This window comes from Anopheles arabiensis, chromosome 3 (genome assembly GCF_016920715.1).
Source record: "Anopheles arabiensis isolate DONGOLA chromosome 3, AaraD3, whole genome shotgun sequence".
NCBI lineage: Eukaryota > Metazoa > Arthropoda > Insecta > Diptera > Culicidae > Anopheles > Anopheles arabiensis.
Window position 1 is genome coordinate 42,868,072 of NC_053518.1, and position 25,404 is coordinate 42,893,475.

Here is a 25,404-nt window from a genome sequence, read left to right on the forward strand (position 1 = left end):
GATCCCTCGACCAACAAAGCATTACTATTTGCATTCCCATGTTCTATATTCCTTCCAACAGTTGGACTAATGCCATCGCTCATTAGAGCGTAAAATACATGATTATTTTGCTAGAGATGGCATTCAATTTCTTAAAACATTCCACCAATCCGTTGTCTTCACACATCAAGTGATGCCTTAACATTCACATCGCCCCAGAACTTCAATTTCTGTAAGGAACAAGCGAACAAAATTCCTACCACGAAGTGACACGACCGTGCACACCTAACAACCTCCTTCGACTGCCTAGGTGTCTGTCCGCTTCTAACATCTTTATAACCGTGTCACTTGCGCGCGCTCGGCGTTGTGTTGCGTGCTGTACAGCACCGAAGCGTACCGCTCGGCGTAACATTCCAACAAGCGTGTAGCCCCATCCTTGGTCCGGAGGTTCCCAGGCCGTTGTAAAACCAGCTATTAACAAGCGAGGATAAACACACACATACCCCGGGGGGTGGCCGCGGATCATGCGGGACAAACCGACGGCCGACGTCGTAACGGATGGAGACGCGTTTTCGGTTCGCGTCGAATGACATGGCACGCGAAAAACTGAACAAATAAATTCAATTAAAAGCATGTTTAGCTCGATCGCTCAATCGTAATGGAGTGTTCTAAGTGAGCACAGCTCGAAGTCGTCTTGTACGCATGTGAACGAATAAGTTAAAAAAAAGCCTGAAGGCCCGTAGCCCGTGACCCGTCTCGATGGCTTTATTTGGGCTTTGGCAAGACACTTAACACGGTTGTCTCGGCGGCACTCCCAGCTGTCCGTGGGAAACGCGGACCCTCTACCGATCAGTGCCAATATCGGTTTGCACTGAAGGTGTATATTCCAGCAGTGGTTGAGTGGCGTTAAAGCCTCACAGTTGTTCTGAATGGACTGTGCGATCGAACCCCAAAAAGTAAAAAAGAACTTCTCCAGGAGATGACGCTGGAGCACAAAAGCGGCTGCCGGAAGAGAAGTTTGCCGTGGAAAGAATTATACCCGCACAGACGTAGTAATTTCCATACCAGAGCGAACGGTTTCCGATCTGTTGTCGATCGATTTGGCGCTGAAAGCCGCTGTCAAACAAGTACGCAACACAAATTAAAACTCCGCACCGTGAAGGCTGTCATGGCAAGCGAAATCGCGATCGATCGACACTGGAGGCAACATGTCGCACATCTCGTTTCGCACCGCGCAAGATGGGATCGTTAAGAAATATTAAAAGCTATCATTATCGGACCCCGTCGATTCGGTCCTGTCGCGCGTTCGGTCCGATCCGGGCTAATTGGTCGTCCAGCGGCAAAAATGCTATCATCCCCCCCCTGCAGGAGCGGAAGTAATGCTGACGATGAGCTACGTCTCCGTTCTTTTGCATCGCTTCCAGTTGGAGTTTAGAGGAAGCCTTCACTCGTAATCCTTAAATGGACACCCCTCTACCCTTGCGGAGGGGGGTCTGAGATGTGAGGCCTCTCCTTGTGTCGGATGCGTGACGAAAGTTCAAGGCTACTACTAGACCAGGTTGCCCAAGGTGTGAACGAAGCAAGGCTAAAGTTCGTACAGATCTCCCAGGGGGCCACGAGCGGACCGTCGATTGTTGTTTGCTCCACAGTTCTTATTGCGCCGTCACAAAGCGGCATGTGTGCAAAGTTTTTATTGTCTAGCACGGCGTTTGACCGGCGTGTCCAGGGCAGGATTTTTAAGGTGAGGTGTGCAATTAGGTGTGATAGCGATCGCGTGCGATGTGTGTCGACGATTGTGACTGGCGTAAAGGCACACATGGGGGCTGGGTGTTAACGAGCGCGCTCGGGGAGCAGTTTTTGTTTATGCAGAGGGATGGAATGGATGCAAAACATTCATGGACGATTGGTTTCTGTTTGCGATTTCAATCCAAAAGGAGCTGAAACTAGAACTGGGGAAATTTAAACTAAATCTGCGTAGCACATAAAAAACGTATAGTAAATTTCGTTAACGATCGGAAAGTTATTACCATAACATCATTCCAAGTATCCTACATCATGACTCGTGTCAAGTGAGGGTTAACTAAATTGTGTTAAATAAAGAATTCATTCAAAGCAACTATTTCAGATTTTGAATTGGTTTGATTATTTTTATCTCTGAGTAGCATTGGTTCATGGATTATTATAGGACCAGCATTGATTGTTCAACTAAAGTCTTAAAAATTGTGGCCTGATAATTACACATCACATTACTGTAAATGTTACTTCAAACTTGTTGATTCCAAAGCCTACAAGATCACAAGAACTTACATCCTTCTCTGCCAATCACAACACTAACTTATGAGTGGCGACTTACAACCTCCCGAAAATAAGTCTCAAAATTCAACCACCCTCTTCAACCGCTTACACTTGGCCCCTAGTGTACACCGCAGCCTCAGAATCCGAAGAGAACGTAACGTACTAGGGCCTAATTGTCCTTAAACCATTGACCCACTAATAATTGTCGGTGGTGTCGATACAGACGTAAAGTCACGATTTGCGCACCATGTACCAACAGTCTACCAAACTCACCGGGGAAAAAATGATTCATCGCTTGATGGAACGAACATACAACGAATATTCGGAAGCGCTAAATACTATGTAGCTCATGGTGGTGGTGTTAATAAGCAAGTCACCGGTTACCTCCATTCCCTTTTGGGGTTCTTACGATCATTCAAGGAGAAGAGCCACACGCACCGATGGGTTGCTCTTTTTTGTAGCATAAAAGTGTAGCATTCTAAATGACTCGCTTTCTGCCTGAGAAAAAAGACACGACATCCTTCTTAACCCAAGGAATTCATTCACGCAATTCACCCAAGGCACATTCACGCATACGTTACCCCTTGCGGCATGATCGTGCTCAAATGCTTCCAGCAGCAAGGAATGTTATGTTGAACTTCATTCATCAAAAGCTGCGGCTTATGCTAAAATTATGCCAAGCCTTTATCGATCGCACAAAAAAGGGATGATGGGAGAAGGGAGCAAGTTTTGTGATGTTTTCAACACCTTTCGAAGGTTGCTCGATCGATCACAAGCGGGCATTGTGCGGTGGTGCGATATGGGATTGGGCGCATTAGAGTCCGCCCCCCGATCAAGCGTCGATTTATCCCTGAGGCTCCGCTGTCTCTCGAGCGGGCCTGTGTAATGCCTGCCCGCCAGTGGCCGATATGTTGTATATACCATAAAACTTACGTCCATTCGCATTCGATTGGATTGTGGCGATTGGCTTTTACGGCTGGCAGGGCAATCCAACGAGCGAAGTTACACACCCTGAAGGCGTCCAACTCCGAGTCGTGGCAGGCAGGCCTTATGCAAGGGGAATCGTTAGATTGCCGCAAGGTGGGTGTGATTCGGTAGCTTATCCAATGCCGCACACGCTCATTTTATTGAGATTTCAATATTATGATTCACGCGGTGATTTGGTCGATTCGCACCAGGTACCGCTAAACATCGCGTGGCTATTAAGCGTGGCGCATTACATGGGCTCACGGTTTGGCTTGCAATTGTCACGCAAATTGATTCGCCGGCGTGGTGATATTTTACAATCGTTACCGTATGCTTGGGGGAGAAGTGGTAGGGTAATTTGAAAGGGAGTGTAACGAAATGAAACTCGCAATAAACATTTATTCATCACGCTTGCAAATGAGAATGATGTACGGTAATAATGTAATTGCAAGTGGAACTATTTATTGTGCACGTGAAACATGGGCAGTTTTTATTGTTCGTACTGTGTCAAAATAAATGCATCGCTTTAATTTAGTTTTTTTTTTATTCAGGAGGAATAATTTAGTTTTGATGAGGTATAAAAAATCGTGATTTAATTGTATGTTTTTCAATTCATGGTCGAAAGGATAAAAACAGATTTAAATGTGCATCTTTGGGATTAAATCAAGATATCGTGTAAGAGATCAGCAAGATACAAAACGCCTGAAGTTATGTTATTGTTTTACTATCATACTAATAATACCAACTAACAGGATCTTCTTCTTCTTATTTGACACAACAACCGTTGTCGGTCAATGCCTGTTTGTACCGCTAATGGGTTTGGCTTTCTGTGACTTATAACTTACAGGCTTACTCATTATGAATTAATATATTCACATAGCAAACAAATATACATGAAACAATCAGCATTATCATATCACTTTTACATTTCTACTCCTATACGAACAATAACATGTAACTAGTCAAATTTTATATAGCTACTATACTTTTGGCAAATTTGTGGTTACATATTAGTAATTAATTTAGTTAGTTACGTTTGCTTTGTTTGAATGCAACGATCACTAGCTGGCAACTGATTACCGAAGGAAAACTAACTAGGGTAGGTGCACCAATCCTGGACGAGTTAGTATCGCGTTTGGACTAAAACAAGTATTGTGACGAAACTACTGAAAAAAAATTATAAACGAAGGTGAAGTAGATAGACTCACATCTTAGCTACAGTATTGCTTTTACATTTTGTAAATTGAATGCTTTTTACAAAAGTTATAGCCGTTTTCCAAAACCTTCTCCATGTACCAATTGTTGTGCTATGTGTTCCAATTGTTGTGCTAGCTATGTACCAATTGTTGTGCTAGCTATGTACCAATTGTTGTGCTAGTCCAACATGGTGCAAGAATAGTTTAATCTAACAAAATTGATTTTAAACTCTAAGGTAAATGTTTTAAATGAATTTATTATTTCAAAATTTGATAACTAGATGTTGAAAGTCAAAAAAATTTAATATTTTAAAGATAAGGTTTGTCAACTTTGTACACTGACAGCAAAACTTGTAGGCATGGGAATAGCACAACAACTGGTAAATGACAGTTTTTCTTGCACCAATTGTTGTGCTATTTTTCAACACGGTAAAATAATTATTAAAAATTGATAAACGATCAAAAACTGTGTTGTTTCAGTGTTACTGAATCATAAACGAATTTTTTGCATCATTTGTAATAATTTTTGTGCTCTAGTTTGCTAATATTTTGAAATTGAATGATGAGCGGCTTTTTCGCTCATCGATAAGCAGTGGTTGTTTTGTGGACAGTGATTATAATTATAAAATAAGGAAATACGATAAAATATACGAATACATTGATATGAAACCGTAAATATCCAGATTTTATTCTTTATTTTGATCTTTTTGTCGATAGCAAAACAATTGGTACACCTACCGTGGTCACCTTTTTCACTTATTAGATCTCTACTAATCTTAATCTTAATTCTTAAATATTTGTCAACAACTAATCGATACAGAAAACACACAACATGGCATTCCATCTGTTCGATGTATTACAACTCATCTCACTTTATATCCTTGTGTTGCTAATGCAATGAAACCCCATTATGATAACCTTGTTCATTAACATTCCGCATGAAAGACAGTAAAAACATACAACCTCATACGACGACATTCAAACAGCACTGACCAGCAATACCTCAACCGGCATTTAATGCTGCTGCCCCAACCGACATGCATAAAACAAGGCACGATAAAGAAAACCCCCTCACCGGGGACGCCAAATTACAATAGAATGTGCGCATATTACGAGCACATTAAAATCCATGACGATACCCGCTCAGCACCTTGACGAAAGAATCGTTCAGTCCGAACCTCTCCGGGCGCAAGAAGCTTGTCTCTAATGAATCGTCACGCCAGGAGTCGGGGACAGGCGTGAATTAAAAATGCACAACACGTTGACGGTTTCCCCGCATTTTGGTCCCCATCCCGCATCCCCATCGATCCCACACGCTATCCCCGTTATCGATAGGGTAATGGGGCTGGAAAATGGCAACACAATCAACTGGCGCGGAATGGAAAAAACTGTCCGACCCGTGTTCGTTATTGGTCCGCCGCTGTGACCACCGCTGAACACTTCCACATTTATTGCTTTTCCATTAAAAAATCGTCCCGGCCGGCCATCACAACTCGATCGCCGTGATCGACGTCCACCGCATACGATGCAATGATCCCGATGCGGCGTATCATTTCGCGACGGATTGACCACAACTCAGCGCTCATATACCGATCGCAGCGCTCAATGACGTGCCCCAGCCAGGGCCAGGAATGTGCGATGCGAGGATGCACAAACACTCATTAAGGCGACGGGTGAGGGCTTATTATCGAGTTGGAAGGTTTCAGCGTCTTCCGAAAAGCAACGCAGGGCCAACACACAGGCACGCTATCCTGCGGAACGCGCACCAGACCAACCTGCAGACCAGATTGATCGACATGCCTTCAATGCCTCTGCTTCCCTGTTCCCCATTCACCCCGCTGGTCGGTGTGTCTGGTCTAGCTACTCGTAATTGCTGTCGGGAGCAGGAATGAAATGAAAACTTATACATATCCGATCCACAGTCGCATCCACAGCACAGACGCTCGTTACCGGCTTTATTAGCGACAGTGGGACGCGTCCCCATGCGAAATGTAATAAGTAATAACAAGTATTAAATAAAGTAAATAGGCCACTAATTTCCGCCCAACCAAGGACGGGGTGGGTGCAGCGAGCGCGTGGTGGGTGTCGTGCAGTCTAGAATGCGTTTAGTTTGGTGATTAAAGGGCAAAAAAAAACGAGCGCAGAGCAGAAAACTGAGATTGAGTTGCAGTTTCGTCGAACAAGCACATCATTAACGGTGGCAGTAAATCAAGCGAGTGATTAAGACGGGTGCAGGAAAAGGCTAAGGGAAAATAGCACAGCCTGCAGCACGATCTATGGGAGGGGGGAAATACGTATAATTTAGTGAAGGATAATAAAAAAACCCTTGCGATCCTTTCCGTTCGTGTTTTTTTCATTATTATAATTTCTCAAACAATGTACCCACACACACATGGACGCTTGAGTAGTTGGTTAGTTTGTGTTTCATAGTTGCACAAGGATAATGGATATTAAAGTGTGCTTAAAGTTGGCCGCCTAGCAGCGGTTGCTGCCGCATCGTAATCTAGAAATCGAAACCATTGAACATAAAATACGCCATAAAATACGCACATTCTCGCAGCGCTTGATGGGCAAAACGGGCAAGCTGCAAGTTTAACGTGTGTCTTCACTTTTACGAGCTGGCGTTTGTTTTACGATTCGGTTTCTAGTGTTGGCCTTTTTTGACCGCCGCAACCGCGAGACCGTCCGGGCAAGCAATAAATCGTATCGAAACAACCCGTTGACAAATAAGCACACACACAAGCGCGCGCGCGTGCAAAGTGCAACGGGTGACATAAACGCTCTGTGCACATTTTCGTTCGCCGTGGCCGTCCTTGGCCGACAACAAGTGCACCGGATCGGGTGTTTAGACTCGTTTTGTTTCGAACGGTAATCGGAGATTTGTTATATAGCAAAAAAAGCATTTAGTTTGAAGTGCTTTTATGTCTCATTTTAAGCAAAAAATCTGTTTCTCTTCGCTGTGGTGTGATCGTTTAGAATGGGGTTTGAGTGTCCTTGAAGCTGGCAAAAGAATTATTGTTTCCTGAGATATTCTGTTCTGATTTACACACGGTAAAGGCACCTGCACGTTACAGCATAGTGTTATATTTATTATCATGATTGCCGGCAGGAAACGACGGCACGGTATGCTTTGGCTCGAGCCAGCAAACTTCTAATTCCCGAACGCACCGTAGCAAACGTGAGTCACATAAACGACGGGGTAAATTATGTTTTATTCCACTTGTTAACATCCTTGCTGCGGTGTTCGCCACCCTGGGTCACCCTGCAGAGGAGGTGAAGGCAAACGAGAACATCATGTTTGATCGTGTGTAACCTAGGGTTCCGTTTTCGGTGGTGTATATGCTATTGTATTTTTTTTGCAGTTTTTGCACGATCGAGACGGCAAAACGGCAAAGCAACGTAGTAAAGTAGTTCACCATCCGCGTGCCGTGTTGCGCCCATGATCTCCTCCATGTAGAGCGAGCGAAAACGTGCAAGAATCTATGGTAGGGCGGCTTGCGATAATGCCAGAATTCCAGTAGTTGTACAGGAATAACATGGCGGCAAGAACAGTCCGCCACTGTTGATTCAGTTCAGGAATCTAGTGTCAGCAACATAATCAACGCGGTGACTAAAGGTTTTGGAGGCCGCGCTGCTGGACTACTACTGGTTCACTTATAGCTTCCATAATAGCATTCTTTATGCAGTTAGCAACACGGTTTTTGTTCTGTTCATCCCGACCGACGCTGTTCGAGAGTCTCATCGCAAACAACAGCAACAACAATGCGATGCGACTACCGAAATAATTGCCACTCATTTGTTCGACTTTAATTTGTTCATATTACCGGTTAATTTTTATGCAAATTGCAACCCTGGGTTGATTAGCGGCCGCTGCCGAAGTTGTCTGGCGCTTGTGTCTCGAGATACGGGAATGACGAGAACGAGAACAAATCCGTTCGCGGCAAGCGGGGTGGAAGAAAGAAGCTGTGCATCCTACTAACTAGCGTCGATTACCGCTCGACCCGGGAGGAGAGTTTGCTTCCGAAGTTCGACCCAAGCCGTTGGTAATTGTTCCGTGTTGAATGCGCCACACAGCAAAGGGAGACCTTTGTTCTACCCGTGCAGAGGAAATGGGAAGAAGAGGTTGTCTAGGTGTAGTTCTTGTCTGGTTTCCAGAACACTGATGCCAGCACAAAATCTGATCTCGTCTCTAGTACGCATCTTAGAGGAACAGAGAGAGAGAGAGAAGCAGAGTGAACCTCACAAGGGCGTCCCAATTACCAGCAAACCAGTGCGTAGTGGTTGATCTATGAGGGCAGGAGTGTTTTCGTTTGGGCTCGTATGATCCCAGCCCTGCTAGCCGCCCGATGGATACGCCGGTCATGGGGTCCTGCACTGCACTTCAGGGAGTGGGTAATTATTTATGCATCACTCACTATCATTTCCGAACGGTGGATGTGCAACTCCGAAGGGGCAAAAATCTAGCTCGTTGTTCCAATGTTGATCTCCGAAGACGGTGGGACGCATAAGTGGAAATGTACCTTGGTTCAATGTTTACCTTGGCGCAAACTCCAAAGTTCTTTGGGCAAGAATACCTCCGATAGTTCTTCCGAAAACAACCACATCCACAAGAGTCTTCTCTCTTCGTCTGCGATGCGAACGACTCCTAGACCACGACCACGAGAAAATGCCGGCCCATCATCGCCGTACACCTCGAACACCACCGTACCGGACGCCCCACGGTTTTGCTGCGCGGATCCGTAACAACATGAATATTTGTTATAATTTATGGATTGTTTTCCCTTGTCCCGAGCATTGGTTTTCTTTTTCCCCGCCGAGCCCGTTCACACCACCCTCGTGAGTTCGTGTACGTTTTCGTTTTCGTTCAAGCGCATCCATGCTGCATTCGAGACGCCACCGGAGGAGCGGCACAGACGGACACCAGCACCAGAACGGTTCGCTCGCTTTGGCTGCTGTCTTGAGAACGAAGTTCAGATCAGATTGCGATTCGATTGCGTTCGTGAGAACGCTACCCCTGGGGTTCTCGCGGTGGTTCGTGCTCGCGTCGTCCCGCTAAACCGCCGACTGGTAGCATGTTATGACAAGTCTCACATTTCATGGTGTACGCTCAAAATTGTCGGTTTCTGTCCCGAAGTCTGGCGGGATAATGATAAGTTATCTTCGGCGCAGCAACCGTGTCTGGCGCAACAGCTAGAGCTGTTGCATGCTGCGTCTGCGTTTTTCGAACTCCACATGATTTTCCACGCTCTGTTTGAATAGGGCAATCCGGGCCGGGGACACTGGGCGAGGTCGATATTAACATGCCCACTTTACACGTTTGTGAAGGCGTTTGTGGAAAGCTATTCTCCGACCATTGGGAGCTATCTCCGACCATTGGGTGGTACGAAATCGATAGCCATCGCGGGGATGATAGGGGGAGAAAAGAACGTGTTCTACACACATTGAATGTCGTTTGGGTGAAATGTAAGAGGAGTTAAATTTTACACCTGTTGTGTTTCCGAATCAGATGAATGACTTCCTTGGGGAAACAGCACAGGATCATATTGCACACTGGAGGCGGAGGAGCGCGGTTGATCTCATATTGGAGCAAGAATTTGTATGTTATATTGATGATCAGATCGAATTTCTTGGCCCTTGTCGATCGAGTCGATATATTGGGGTCGAAATTCAAACTATCAGTTTTTTTGATTTAAGATACTGAAACATGAAGATGTCTGGCGATAAAATATCTCACCTGTGTAATGAGATTAGCGGCAGTGAACGGAGGTTCTTAAGCCATTAAAATGTTTCTCATTGGTTATTCATTGACTAGCAAGATATGATGATTAACCTTTTCCGCTTGGAAGATCCGCCAGTGTCATCTACTTCTAGATAAAATCTATGGGAAATAGATATCGAAGCAATGGCTCAAGAGCTTTACACACTCAAGCACCCAGCTAGAAGGTGGTGATCGGGCTGATTTTGTTAGCGGGGTAGTGATGCGGAGGGTGGGTCCTTGAGGGGATTAATAAATTTCCTCGCCAACTATCGCCAACCGATTCCCATCTAATAGTCGAAGCGGTTTGCGCCAACCAAACCAAACCACCCACTCGCAGGGTAAGCCGCAAGGGAGTGTGGATGATGCCTGGGAGTGCTAGTGCATATGCAATTTTGCGATAATGATCGCGCCGCGTGCGATCTGCGCCAAGGCGTGTGAAAGAGCTAGCGTGTAGCGCGAGCAGGATTAAGCGTACCACCGCTTCTTGTGTACACTACGCGCCGCCGTAGGTTGATGCACCGTGCACCGTACAGTTCCCTGCTTTTAATCCCTTCCCTCCCTCTCTCTCGCTCTCCTCTCCGCAGAAGAAGAAGAAGTAGCGCAGCGTGATTTATAGGGACTCGGGAGAACTCCGCCACCATCACCACAACCGGCCTTTGATACTGGTACCGTTCATGCACACATGGGCACACGCGGGATTGTACATTTAAATTAGTGTTTGTTTGTTGTTTATTCTGTCCCTTCATACCGTCCGATTCTAGGATGGTGGTGAGTCTTGCGGGTTGGGGACGGAACGGTGAAGGTTTATCCACCAACCTCCACCCGCTGCAGCCTCGATTCGATCCGATTCCAGGACCATAAATATTAATTGAAGTGTGCCCAATGATGCGAGAATATGATCGCAACGATACCAATTAAGAGTTCCAACCGAGGCGAAGGATCGGTTGCGTGTTCCACTACCCTACCCCCCCGGTTGCTTCAGAGCAGTTCTGTACACTTTAGTGACTCCAGAATGTCATCATAGTTTGTCGTTGACACGGCACTGCGCTGCTACAACGAGTTGGACTGCGGCAGAGCGCGGTAGGAATAGGGACGCTGCGCTTGTTGGAGTTCAATTGGTGCCACCGAGACCGAGGCAGGCGAAGGGAATTGCATTCTTACGCTCCAGAAGAATGCAACAAGGCAACACAACTTCTCCGCGCTGGCAAGTCCCGCTCCCCTGAGGACAGACCACAAATTTGCATTTTTATGAATTGACTTTTAATTGGCTATGATCGGGGTAAAGTTTTTTTTTGTGTAATTGAAAATAAAGTATTGAAGTTGGGCTGCTGATACACACCCGGGTATTGCCGACTGGGATGTAAGTATCGCCCTTTGTCTAATTTTTTGGCCCAGCAGCACCACACCGACGGGCCACCTGGGTTGTGTTGGGGCCACATTCTGTGCTGGCTACTGGTGCTTGAAGTGGAAACGGTTACTAAAAGCTACGCTTATTACTGTAGTGCCCCACCGACGTCTGGTGGACGGATAAGTGTCACGTTGACAATTAGCCGTCATACCCGTTGGGAGGGGGGAAAGGCAGCAGATAATGGGACAGGGGACGTTTTGACAGCATACCGGACGCCGGACTTGTAACGCCGAGCAGCGCTGGATGGAGATGATGTAATAATAATAATGCGTCAGGATAGATCAACTGCACCGTTTTGTTGAGCCAGTTGTCAGTTTCGCTTTGGATGGAGCCGGCGCCAATTTGTGTGTGGCTAAGTGGCGTCGTGTTTGCATTGTAGCTTTTTCTTACACTGGTTCGGTCTCGATAGAACTGGAGTTAAACGGTCACTTACACGAACGTGTATGCCTGCATGCGTGTTCGAGAAGGTACAGGGTGGTTTGTGTGTAGCAACCAACTGCATTTTCCTCACTGCAATGGTCAGGGTCACACAGAAGGGTCTGCTGGCAAGAATCTATAGGTTCGATAGTGTTTATTGGAATACCTTCTGTAGCCAAAGGTAACGTTTCTAGCCGGCAATTCAAGACGTTTTGGGGGAGGCGTTTATGAGCATCCTTGAAAGGTCAGCAGTGAATCGAAAGCAAACGGGTCGATCGATGGTCAATCACAGGATTAGCTTGCACAAACGGCTTTCCAGTGTTCCAGTGTCTCGCTGCGCTTTGCAAAGCGAGCCCCGTGGTTGGGCCACAGCCGTGGTCGGGGAATGGAATGTTGAAGGTTTTTATTATTATTATTATTATTTTGTTCTCCTTGCCAATGGGAGAACGAGGGGAAAGCAAAATCCCACATACGGTGTTTGGGTCGCACACACACACACATACACACCGCCCGGAAAACATGGAATCGTCGATTAAAGTGATGGCAGTACCATGAGCTTAACCGCTTGCAACATTGTTGTCACTCGGTAGGGAGTGTAGCCATGCAGCGGCACGGTTACGATACAAAACATTCCCGAACGGCAGCACCGGCCTGACCCAGGACCGGGGTCAAGCCGAGCCGGTACGAGCTGGGCGAGCGGTCTCCATAAAACATGTACGGGAAATGATTCGCCATTAAGGTGCTACATAACTTTAGCGCGTCATCCGGGCCCCCTTGGGTTGCTGTTTGCTCGTGCGCTGCAATCCGGCTCCAGGTGAGTGTGCTCCGCATGAATTTCTCTTCAAACGCTGGCAACAGGCGTTAGTGGATTTAATATGCTATTTAATACCCCCCCTGCATTAGAGGTGCGCCCGGAATCGATACAAGGTGTATGCGTAATGCGAGTAATCGAGTGCACAAGTCAACACAAAAAAGCCGACCAACCAAGAACGGATTGTTTTATTTCATAGCCATTATCGTGCCCATCATCATCACCATTATCATCATTATTAGGGTGATCGGGAGCGCCAGTAACGGTCTTGCAATGATTGCTAATTTACGGATCTGGCAAAGGGCTTTCGTGTGATGCATTTTGTTACGCACGCAAGGATAATTGTGCAGGTTGTAAAGGGAAGATGGGAAAAATGTTCCATTTGCTCGAGAAATTTGCACAACATCAGACTATTTATTTCGCGCAGGAATTGATCTTATAAGTACTGATCGTGTTGCATTCATTACGGCACTGGATTGTTCACATCCGTTAAACAATTCCAGATGTTAAGCATCGTAGACAGCAAATAAGCCAATATCTTTTGCAACTTGTAAGCATTATTTTGCAGCTTAATTCTGCGTAGCTGAAGAAAAAGGACAAACGCGTCCACTAATAATACGATACAATCAAAGCACCACGAACAAAACACCACACCATTGCAAATCCGCAGCGGTGCAAACAGACAGACAGACAAGTTTTACGAGCTACGATTGACCACACATCATAAATCAAAGCATATGGTGCCCAAGGCCGTGGCGTCCAATACATACGTCCCCAAGATCGACAGCAAAGACATGCGTAAACATGGGCTGCACTACCCGTTGCTGTGAAAGTTATTAATCATCCGCTAATCCGCTCCGACGATGCAATGGGTTGCATCGATCGAGGCATGGGCTAATGCACCTTGCTGGCCAGTCAGTGCCACACCCAAACGGTGCAATCGAACGATGGATCGATCGTTCGCACCCAAGTGTCACACCTGGTCGCACGGTCAACGATGGCGCAGTTTCGGTGGTGACCGTTAGATGGTTGAAAATAACTGTGTTTTGCGATTTTTCAAACCTTTAATTGAACAACGAACCGTTCGAGGGGGGTGGGATCTACCAGCTGTCAGGTTGATTGTGACGTTACTATCTTATTATCACATCGTCGTATCCTGCTGCTGCTACAATCCTGGCAATTGACTGAACTTTTGATAAACTCTACCCATCGTATCATTTGTCATCGTGTGGTTGAGCTGCTCTCTGCACCCAGTACTTCTATAAAAGGCGATGTTTTATTTTTATTTATCTTTTTTGCCTTTATTCCGTCGTTTCCTCTCTTTCCATTTTCTGGGCAGTCTTAATGAGCTAATGGGGAGAAGGTACATTGGTACTGTCCATGCTTTTGCTCTTCCCGTTCCCGTCGTGCGTTTTAATTTGTCCCCTTGTTTGTTTACTGCAAATGAGTGATCCTGGGCACGGCACCAAAAGCTTCCAACTTCTCGCCAATTGCCTCCGCACAACGGAGAGCATGGCTAGAAATATGACGTGCCGTCGTGTGTGTGTGTGTGTCTGAGGCTGTAGTGCAAAACTGCAGAAAGACCGTGCGGTGCATATTTTACCCTGCATGCACACCGAAATCACGACACCGAGCACACCACCCAACAGCAGCGCGTGACCGCATTTGGCCACCAGGATAATGTCGGTACCAATGGCTGGCAAAGACATGGTTGGCAAAGTATGTGATTAGCGTTCGTAAAGTATTGGATTAAAATAATAAACGGGTGAATATATTGTGCAATTAAAATTGAATAGTCCTCGGTGGCGGAGGGGCGTATGCCATTCGGTTCGCTCATCGAGATCCGTCGATCGAGAATTCATTTGCGCGTTTGGCGGATGTATGCGGTGTGGCGTAAGAGATCGCTTGTCTACAGCTGGGATACTGCGTGCAGAGGAAAAAATAGAGAAATACCCCAACAAACACTGTACTGATGGTGCAGCATCTACATCGATCGGTGAACAGGTTGTGAGCAGAAATGGGGAGAGTAGATCATTAGAGGCTGAACCGGGTCCAAGCACTGGCAACAGCACATCTGGTGTATACAGTTTCTAACACGCACCCACCAGGCCGTCGTTTGTGTTCGGATCGGAAAAATCGGTAGCATTGGGCAAGGTCCGTTCCTGGCAGCCGAGTGGTTGGCAATCCATGGGCACATCCGCTCCATTCCGGACGTGGATGGTGGTGGTGCAATGTTTTTGGGCGATCCGCTCATTTGCACGCTAACGGCGCGCGCGTACGGAGGCAATCAGTGTGGAAATTACGCAAAAAGAAGGGAAAATTATAACTACAGTCGACACGATCGACAGTGAGCTTGGTTGGCGCAGTTGCTTTTTGCATTGCAGCTGCTGCTGGATATCGATGTCGAATGCATCAAGCAGAAATAGTGTGCAATTTGTCAAACGTAAATGATTCTGGGTAAACATTTTCTCTCGGCTCGAGATGCGGGGGTTGGCAAAAGGCTAATAAAGGTAGTACAGGGAGTTTGCTAAATGAAAATGATCGGTATAAATATTTGCGTGTTTCGTTGGGTAATGATCGACATTTACCTGCACCAGGTTCGATGTGCGAATCAATTCCAGAATCAATATCGTCTTGCTCACCTGGAAATAAAAAAAGAGAAAAAAGGGATGTTTAGAAATGAGTCTTTAAAATTGAACACGCTGTATCTCTATTTGTATGTTAAATATTCAAAATTATGTAGGTCTACTGATAAACTTCAATCAATTAGTAATTCTCTACGGCTAGCTTACCGTCCGCTTACAAAATACTAATTTTCATACCTAACAAAGGATGTGAACCATTAAGCAGCGGTAACCGATCGGAAGCTAGCGCAGTAAAACCCTTTTCCCGAGCGGCGAATCAGTTGACATTTACATAAGCATGTATAATTCTAGCAATCGCTTCCATTTCCCACCGTCCGGATCGGAACCGAACCGAGCACGTAAACGAAAAAAAACTCGATAAAACCGTGCACGATTGACTCGAGTCGCGATTAACGCGTGAGAAAACCACCGAACTATAAGGCGACACGCCGAAGGTACACTCCAGTGATTAATTCATTGCCCGTTTGCCCGTTAATTCGCTGACAACGTGCCCGAGACATGTGTGACCACGCGAAAGCAGTGAGAAGTATTGTGGAACGAAAAAAACGGTCTCTCTCTCCGTGTGCCCAGTAATGACAAAGCAGGAAAGGAAAAGGTTTTAAAATTGGTCTGCTCACTGCCTTCAGGTTCATTCCATCTCCAAAAACGATGCGACAATGTAGGTAAAACCGAAAGACATCGTTCGGAAGCTATTAATCACAGAAATTGTGTCCCCAGCGCTGATCAACATCCGAATTGCTGGTTGGGTAGCAGCGGAGGTGCTGGCAATGCTTCACATGCAACGCTGAAGCGAACTGGATCGCGAGCGGAAACATAAAAGCTGCTGTGCTTTCTTTCGGTGGCCGCAGCACGATAAGTAATCGAACACGATCCACCGAACGTGCGACAGCCCCGAGAAGGAGAGGAGGCGGTGGGGCTCATTTCCGCTTGGAAGGGAGCTATTAAAGTCCCTCACCTTCGCATGTTCATTAAGTCGGCACAGAGATGGTGGAAGGCCGTGTGCATCTTATTTTTAGGGGAATTTCGAATGAAGCATTAAGCGGTGAATGAATGTCAACGGTGTAAGATGGCCGGTAGTTAATCGAAAGCGAAAATCGTCGACAATCGACAACGACCGCACCGAATTCGGTGCCGTTCATTGAGCGCGCGCCTTTGTGCGTGTGTGTGTGCATGTATGTGGCACGCATATTAAGATAAGGTTCCACATGCTTTCGCTTCCCGCGCACTCCTCAACGTTTGGCAGCGTGATTCGCGCAGACTTTCTTCTACCACCACCGCTGTTCGGTCTGTTAATTAAAGTTCCCGTCAGCTGAACGTTTTAGGTCCATTTTAGGTACAGGGGTTTTGTTGTTGCGACGTGTAGTCAGGACTGCCGAGCGGGGCTGGTCAGTGGCTGCCCGGTAAACAGGAAGCAGCCAACACCGCGAAGTGCGGGCGACCGATGGTAGAAAGCCATGAAATGAAAGTGAAATCGTTTATCGATCAATGGTGCCTCTTCCCTCTTTCCCTTTATTTCTTTCTCGCTCTCTCTTCCTCTTTTCTGGTATTGTGTGATGAGCGGCAGGTTGGTGTAAGCAAATTACGACACCGTTCCCTACCGTAACGGTGCAAAAATGCGTGGGAAACGTTAGGCGCGATAACGAAAGATTTCAACGCTTCGTTTTAAGGCTAAATTTGGCGGCAAGCGACGAACCTTTGAGTTTATTTTTGGTTTTAAGATGTTGAGCCATATTTGTATATATTGTTTGTATTAAAACACTAGTTTAAATATTTTCAATATTTTTGATTGTTATAAAAATATTTTCCAATCCCATCAATGTTACAACAATGGCCTTACAATAAACTATTACGCAAAATTACTGTCAAGTGAAGTGGTTTCGAAAACTACCTCACTATTCCGACACAATCTTAGTTTCTTGTACTTGCCAATTGCTATTGAAATGAAGAAATCAGCCATTTGCAACTCCTCGTCAGCTCCGATCACTATCTAGATCACGCACCGCAATGGGGTTTCTTTTGATTTCGCACTCCGGTATTCCATTTCTTTCGTGATGCGCTTGCAGAACAGCGCTCGATACACGACGCAAAAGTCGTAAAGTCGTGCAGTACCCGAATGCAGCAGTATGAGGCAAGACGAAAGGTCAAGGGTACATTGCCGCGATGTTCCTACTCCGCCCCACCCCGCACCACTCTTTGCTTAAGTTACTTCGATTGAGTAGTAGATTCCTACTCGAAGGAAAACACGGATGCCGGTTCTTATCATCGCGTCTCGATCGGGCGCTCAATCAAACCGAGCTGTTGTGTGGCTGTCATCGAGCGATGGGCTGATGCGATGCGGATCGAAAGCCCCTGGGAAGCCTGTGATAGTGACCACAGGATGGATCACATTTCGGTGCGATTGATGGTGCGATTTCTTGATGTGGATCTATTAATTTAGCATACGGCCGACCAGACCGTCCGTGAGCGCGATAGGTGCTGGATTGTTGGACTGGTGGAGCCGTGGGATAATCGCCGGTTGCAGCGTGACGCGTGATGCAAGTCGTTTGCAATGCACATACAAGCCACGCACGATCGTCCGGCGTGTGTGGAGCGAATATGAGTTTTATGTCTTTATTTACACCCGGTCGTGGATAATTCGGTCGTGATTCGAACGATCGAAAGAATCATTGAGTGTATGTGTGCGAGGTTTTACATTTCATGCCTTCAACTTACTTTTAAGTAGCTTATGAGCTGGATCTTAATGGTGTCGTAAAATACCTATTAAACGGAAGCGCGATAACTCCACTCGAAACAGAAAACTGAATCTAAAATGCAGAAAACTCTTAAAAAATGCAGAAAACTGAATCTAAAAACAGAAAACTGAATCTGAATCTAAATCTAAATTAAATTTATAAGTCCGATTTTAAACGATTTTAAAACATCAACGCTCCATTCAAAGTTTTGTTGAGCCAATATTTTTAAGCTATAGCTCACTGCACGTGAAAACGGATGTGGCGCTAATTAAGGGTTCACTTTCTATCCGGCATCATTGGGTGACCATAATAGACGGCTGACGACGGCTGGCTCGAGTTTTACGCGGACAAGCGCACAAACAGTGAAATATCAACACATAAAACTCATCTTGAAAATTACCGTCATTACGTAGCTGCGTAGGACAAACAGCGAATGCACGCTTGCGCATAATTTATGATGATTTGAGTGCGAGTTTCCCCCTCGACACGCTGTGACACTGCTGTCACTACGCACACTCTCCGATCAATCACGCCAGCGCGCGCTTGCCGATCAGCAGCAATGTTAATCGAAAATGATTAACTACCGGTACTGTTGGTGGAGCTGTTTGTGTGACTATAAGCGATCCGATCGAGGCTTTAATGTCACGCTAACATGAAAGTTTTCCACCAGATTTCGAACGAGACATTGCCACTCTCTACCCGTATCCGGCATGGATACGGTGTCCTGTTGGAACATCGCTTCTTGCAAGATCAAGGCGAACAGATAGGTCCAGACTCTAAGGACGATCGATATTCACCCATCAAAGGTACGTACGAGTGTGCGTGCCCATAAACTGTATTATTTATAAAATTCATTAATTTTAATTAAACTTTATGCGTAATTATTCCCTTGCCTGCGAATGGGCCAGTGCCGAGCTAATCGGACGGCACGAATCTTGCCTGAAGGATGCGCGGCGAACGCTAGAGATCTACGATCGGTTCCATCGGTTTACTGAGCGCCACGCTGAACGAGCCGCGCGGGATTGGAACATAACATTTTATTAGCCCGCAATCGCGCATGTCCCCCGGAGCGTTCGTCTGGGGTCTAGCTGTACGTGATCCTTTGCTGCGCTTTCCTGGTATGCGTCAACGGGGTGCGCTGTAGATTTTTTTTACATGCAGGATCTAGAAATAATCATGCGAGGAAAGAACGCACCCAACGAGGGAGATGGGGAAAGGGGGAAAAAATAAAACACAAGATAAAAAATCATTCATCTTCATCTCCTTCCGTAGAGCATCAAGGCAGAAGGCAGATCATCGTTCCGATGTTGAAATTGACTCCGGGAAGGGAAAATGTAGCGGCCGCTTGGTGCCGTCATCACCGCTGCAAACAGCATCCTCGGCCCTGATCTGGTAGAAATAAGGACTATTGGGTAGCGCTAACGAAGTAAACAACTTGCAACTCGGAGGCTCAAATTAAACCTCACACGCGAAGAAGTATTAAAAGTCGCCATGGCTTTGTCGTGGTTTGCTCGCGGGGATACCGCGATACGCTAGATCGGATCTATTTAATTGAAAGTATCTTTCCGACGCGCCCCGCCCGTTAATGTGTTGAAGAAAAGGCGTCACAAATATGGGAGGCAGCATTTTTGTGTTTGCGGAACGATCACTACAATAATTCAAAATTGTAATTTAAACGTAAGTAAGTAGTTGAATTGACGTATCTAATATGCTGTTTGTTCTTAGTACAGGAATGTAGTACTTATTATAGCTATTTTGCACTATTTTTGACTAGGATGAAAACAACTTTTTTTAGATTGAGGGACAAATAATAAAATTATTTTGAGAATTGAAAATAAAAAAAAGAAAAGATAGAGCACGTCGACGTGATATGGCCTGGTGAAAAATCATTCTCTAAACAAATTAACAATAATATAAAAATGAAACTTCAATAAAAATTAAAAAAAAAAACACAAAAACACAGCTAAATTTATTGAAAAATTGATCAATTTAAATAAATCCCTTTCTCTGCTTTTTGCAGTTCATCCTTACGTTTCAGCCTTTCAAAATACGTTTCATAATTCTGTTTGATAGCCTTGAATTACTTCGCCCGGGCACCTTGAACCCTTTGCGTGATCTTTGCCGCACTTGACACTGGGGGCACTTTTCCAGGGACAGGTTGCAAGTGTGTGCGCAGCAGCAGGTTCACGAATGGCCCAGGGAACGAATGAGATATACAAAGAAATGACACAAGCCATCCCCCTCCGTAAATCGATTGGCCACTGTGTGTGTTTGCCTGTTGCGGTGACCGATGGGGGAAAGACGTGCTAGTTGCGCGGGGGGCGTAAGGGGGATATTGGTAGAAATCATGACAAATTTAAATTAATTTTACCACACACATACACCGGCTGGGATGCTGTGGAATGTAATTTCATGCCGCTAATCGAGTGCAAATATGTGCATTGGTTGCGGTGCAAGTGAATGGGTAAGATGTGCAAGGATGCTGAAGCGAGGTAATATTTAGACCCGATCAGTAAATAGGGTATGATTATGGAATTGAAGGACTTATAATAATAATAATTGCAAGGGAGCAGCTGAATCTGACGAGTTTTTTTTTATGTTTATAATTGTTGCTCTTTAAAGTAATCATAGAAAACTATCAAAAATATGACCAAAATACAATCGAAAAAAATAGTAATAAAATGTTAGTAAAACTCTCCCGATTAGCGGTTTCATTCGTGTGCTACCAAAAGATGCATAACTCACCTGAATCACTGACGTCGACCGATGAGCGATGGCGGGTCCGAAGTCGCGGCTGGGCCTTACCGCCATCGAGCTGCAGCGTAAGCTTGTCCCTTCCTGGGGGCGTGTTGCTTTTGGTCGAAATTGGCGACTGTACCTCGTTGTACACTGTGGTGCATCCGTGCATCAGATCCAGGTTGCATTGTATTTTGGAAGGGTGTTGCAATGGTGGAAGGAGTGGGGGTAGGAGTGACAAAATAAAACACAAATGGTCGAAGTGCAAGCGTAACAACCGTGCATACGTACACAAACACACACGCACATACAGAACCAAACAAGTAAATATGAAAAAACGCATTCAAACATGCAAAACATGAAGCAAAGCAAATTGAAATTCATTTATTTGATGATGGAAGGAATGCAGGTGAAGGATGCAATTCAAGCATATTTGATTTGGTGTGTGTCGAAATGAAGGAGAAATTGGTGATGATGGAAAAGGAAGATGGTGGTAAAGAAAGAGAGAAAAAAACGAGAAAGAAAAAGAAACAAAACTTTAATTGAAGCCAAATCATAGATTTGCGATCGTTGTTATATTTACATTGCAAAATGGGTGCTTATAAGATAGGATAAAGCGGATCAACAAACCGATTCGGCGCAGTAAAAGATAAGAACCGACCCGTGGAGTAATATAGATTTCGTGCAACATACCCAACAACAACCCCCCCCAGCTCAAATAGACCAAAAATCATCAATCGAACACTGTAATAACCGATCGCACAACAGTGAGATCGATGCGATCGGATCGTTATCAACTTTGTTTGGCAAACGGTCGCACTGTTAGGTTCACCGCGGATAGCTTTACCCATTGCCAGGGCGAGAGTAAAATAGGTTTAATGTGCCCGTGCCCGTGCGGCCGTAAAACGAGGGCGCAACAGTCAGCTACATAATTAACGCACTGGCCGTGGCGCGCTCGGTCGAAGATAACCGAGAGTAAACAGGCAGCACACAGCCGACACCCCGTGCACACAGCATTGCCATTGCCACCGGATGCAGTTTGCCCGGTCGCCTGGTTTGCGCAGGCCACTGGCGTTGTTCATCTGATTGGAAATGTCGTATTTTATTTCATAACTGAAACCTTTCAACACTTTAACACGTTGCACCATAATCATAGCAGCGAGCCGTTGTCAGGGCCATTGCATTTAATCGCTGCGGCACGGCAAAGCGGCCGACTGCACTGTTGGTGTAGAATTTATGTTTCTAAATCGTTCGCACATTTCAAAGTGATGGTTTCGTTTTATTCTAATTGCGGGTAATGATAACGGGGTCCTACCACACTGGGACGGTTTGTGACACTTGCCGTGCCGTGCGCAGGGCAGGACAGTGAGTGGCATCGTAACGGCAGCAGCGCTTTGCAACATAATTGCCAGCGCGAAAAGGATGTGCTAAGGTGTGACCGTAAATTAGGCATACTTTATAACGTATTGTTTGGTATCGCTACGATTACAGGGATGTGTGGGGACATCGGTGTTAAGGAAATTGTCGCTCAAAGACTCTCATCACCGATAGTTTTAAATCGGTGTAAATGTGTTAGAAGTATTTTCTTCCACCATGGTTTTCTCAAGAAGCAAATCAGTGCTCCGTGTAGAAGACGACCGAAGGGGCAACGGTTTTAATGTTAGAGTTGAAGAAATTATGATCGCACGGATGGAACAGTCTTCTTCTACAACAACTGTAAGCATGAACCCTAGAACCGGCCAAGCCATAGCATTGAGCATTTGAGTGCAGAGTCCGAACGGGGCCTTCCTACGGGGCCCTAGTCATCCCGGGAGACAACAACATCACCCCTCTCGTTCATCGTATCACGCCGTAGTAAGAAGAGCCTTTGTTCGGTGCAATTATCATACAATTGATAAATGAGCGTCACAATCGAATGCAACAGCGAACTAGCGAATGTCGGCGGATCTCTCGCAATGCATCTTTCGAGTTCGAATGTGCTTCGGGGGAACGTGTGACGAGGGCGTGTGGAGGCAGATGTACGTTTACAAGTATATTGCCTCCGGTTGGAGAACGTTGTGGCACAATAACGACTGCACTGCAACATTGTTGCACTATGGGTTGGGTAAAATGTGTAAAGAGAGAGAGAGAGGGAGCAAAAGTAGTATTACATCGAAGCATAAAAGAAGTCGATGGTTCGATCGTATAATAGCGAAATGCACTTATAGACACAGGAAATAAAAATTGCAAAAGAAAAAAAAACCCAACAACGAAGGAATGGAAATGAGTACCATCGGTACCGGTTCGGTTGATGGAGCTGGTTTTGGGGGTTGATGCATAGATGCAAGAGGGGATGTTTATTGAGTTTGCAAAAGCATCAGCATCACATATCCCCGTGCGCGCACAGTAGGTGCTTATTGGCGTTGGTGTGACGCTGTAAATTATAATTACACGCGAAACTTATCAAAACGTCTCCGCTCCTCTTCTCACGTGGAAATATCTTTCTCTCTGTCATTCTCTCTCTCTCTCTCTCTCTCTCTCTCTCTCTCTCTCTCGATCACTCTTCCGAGACCGTAGGTGTGACCTCTGCCCATTGATGAATATCTGGCTTTGCAACAATGTATGCAGTGTCAGTGAGCATGCACGCAAAACGAGTGGAGACAAACACAAGGAAGAACATACACTCAGAGACAATCGAAAAGCCAATATTTTGCTACACGGGAGACAACACGAAAAATGGCTGTAATTAATAAGGAACCTTTTATTTTTGTTTCTACCCGGGGGAAGCCGTGTGCCGGCATGCTTGGCATGAAATCAATTTACTGCCCCGCTGGTTAGCAATTGTAACGCGCTGATAAACACGGTTCACGATGGGTTACAATTTATCGACATGCGAAATTAAAAGGAAAACAATCGCCAATGTTCGAAGGAAGAAATATTCCTGCAAGCAGGGAAGGCTTTTGGGTGGTGTTTGTTTTTTTCACCGTCGATTTCTAAGTGTGTGCTGTTAATGAAACACTGTAGTTAAGAAAAGGAAAAATGCACAAAGGATAACAAAATTAAAGGGGCAATATATTCTTGCCATAACCACCGGTACAGAGAAAGAGACTTAAGTTCGCGTAGGAAAGGGGAGAACAAAACCAAATAACATGGTATTAGAAGATGGAGGTGAGGTACAATATAAAATGAGATAAGGTCGTTTAAAGTCTCTTTGGTGTGGTGAGACAAGAGACATCGATTTAAAATTCGCTGAACGGATGCACCGAACCAACCATCCGAACATTGCACCAAAACACGAACAAACCTCTAAATCGAAAATCCACCAAGCACAAGAGGGGCGTTGAGCGTTCCTCCAGTTCCTCCAACCTTCCAACCTCCCTGATTTTTTTTCTGCCAGCCCAGACAACGTGTCTGTCCGGTATCGATTTATCTTTCCATCCTGTAACCTCCATCCACCCTCCCCTCCAAGCCCCTCTCAGCTGATTCGTGTTACTGCAGGCAGCACCCTACGGTTCGACTCGCGTACACTAATCAGCTTCAAAACCTTTGACTGCGCGAATAAATAAACTCTGCGGCGATCGCAGACACACACAGTGCCCCGGGGAGGAGTGGGGGGAGGTTTTCGGGTTGCGTTCGGCAGCAGTTGCAGCACAGCACAAACCTTTCCCCTCCCCCTTCTTTCTCCCAGTTTGGTTCCCGCCTGGCGGTAGGATTTTATGTTCCGGAAGACTGTCCGTCGCCAGCGTCGCCTGGCTGGAGCTGGGGACGAGGGCGAACGTACTGCGCGGCGGGCGGTGCACAAGCGAAACCGGGCGCGACAAGTTTTCACTTTCATAATTCGTGAACCCGATGGGAGGAGGGGGGAGGCAGGGCCGAGGTACATCGGGAGAGGTCAACGGCCGTACCGCGTTCTGCGCTCTGCGTTGCAGCGGCATTCACGAACACGAAGGGACGGCCTGGGGCCTGGATCGAATCGGCTTTGTTAGACCTGGGGTGCGTACGTTGGAGGAAAATGCGTCGCAGTGTTAACATGTGTGGGTTTTTTTTCGGGGTGAACATCGTAATTTTTCGTTTGAATCGTTTTTTTGCTCTCTACCGTACACTTGTCCCTTTTTCATGTCGACCGTGGTGTTGTGTGCTGCAAATATGCAGGTTTCTTCTGCCACTTCAAAGACAAGCTGCGAGCGACAAGGAGGCGAAAACGAGAGGTCTAGGCTTCATTAAAAGCTAATTTATCATCTTTGTCACCCCACACGGCAAGGAGAGCGAGTCGTGTCGGAGAGAGTCTTGTGGACGGGGACGGCCAGTGTCAGAGATGTCATGCTCTTTCGGAAAGGAACACACTGCTTCCGCGAAGAGCATCTGCTCGGTGCATCAGTGCACGGCGTGCATAACTACGTACATGATGGGTTCACTGCGGGTATATGCATGCAGGATGCATGCAGCTTGTGTTTGCAGTTTTCTAAAAGTGTGATCGTGTGA

General features: G+C 45.9%; 1 protein-coding gene across 7 annotated transcripts in view; it reads right to left on the reverse strand.

Annotated features, from left to right (window-relative positions):
* Window positions 1–25,404, reverse strand: part of LOC120900354 (protein outspread) — a 196,527-nt gene that overhangs the window by 12,248 nt on the left and 158,875 nt on the right. For 6 of the 7 annotated variants that reach the window (XM_040307224.1, XM_040307219.1, XM_040307218.1 and 3 more), the window contains exon 6: window positions 20,953–21,096. In XM_040307224.1, coding sequence (XP_040163158.1) covers window positions 20,953–21,096 — 144 coding nt within the window. Of the gene's footprint in view, window positions 1–15,418; window positions 15,473–20,952; window positions 21,097–25,404 lie in introns of all 7 variants that reach the window. The other variant, XM_040307220.1, reaches the window with a different exon arrangement.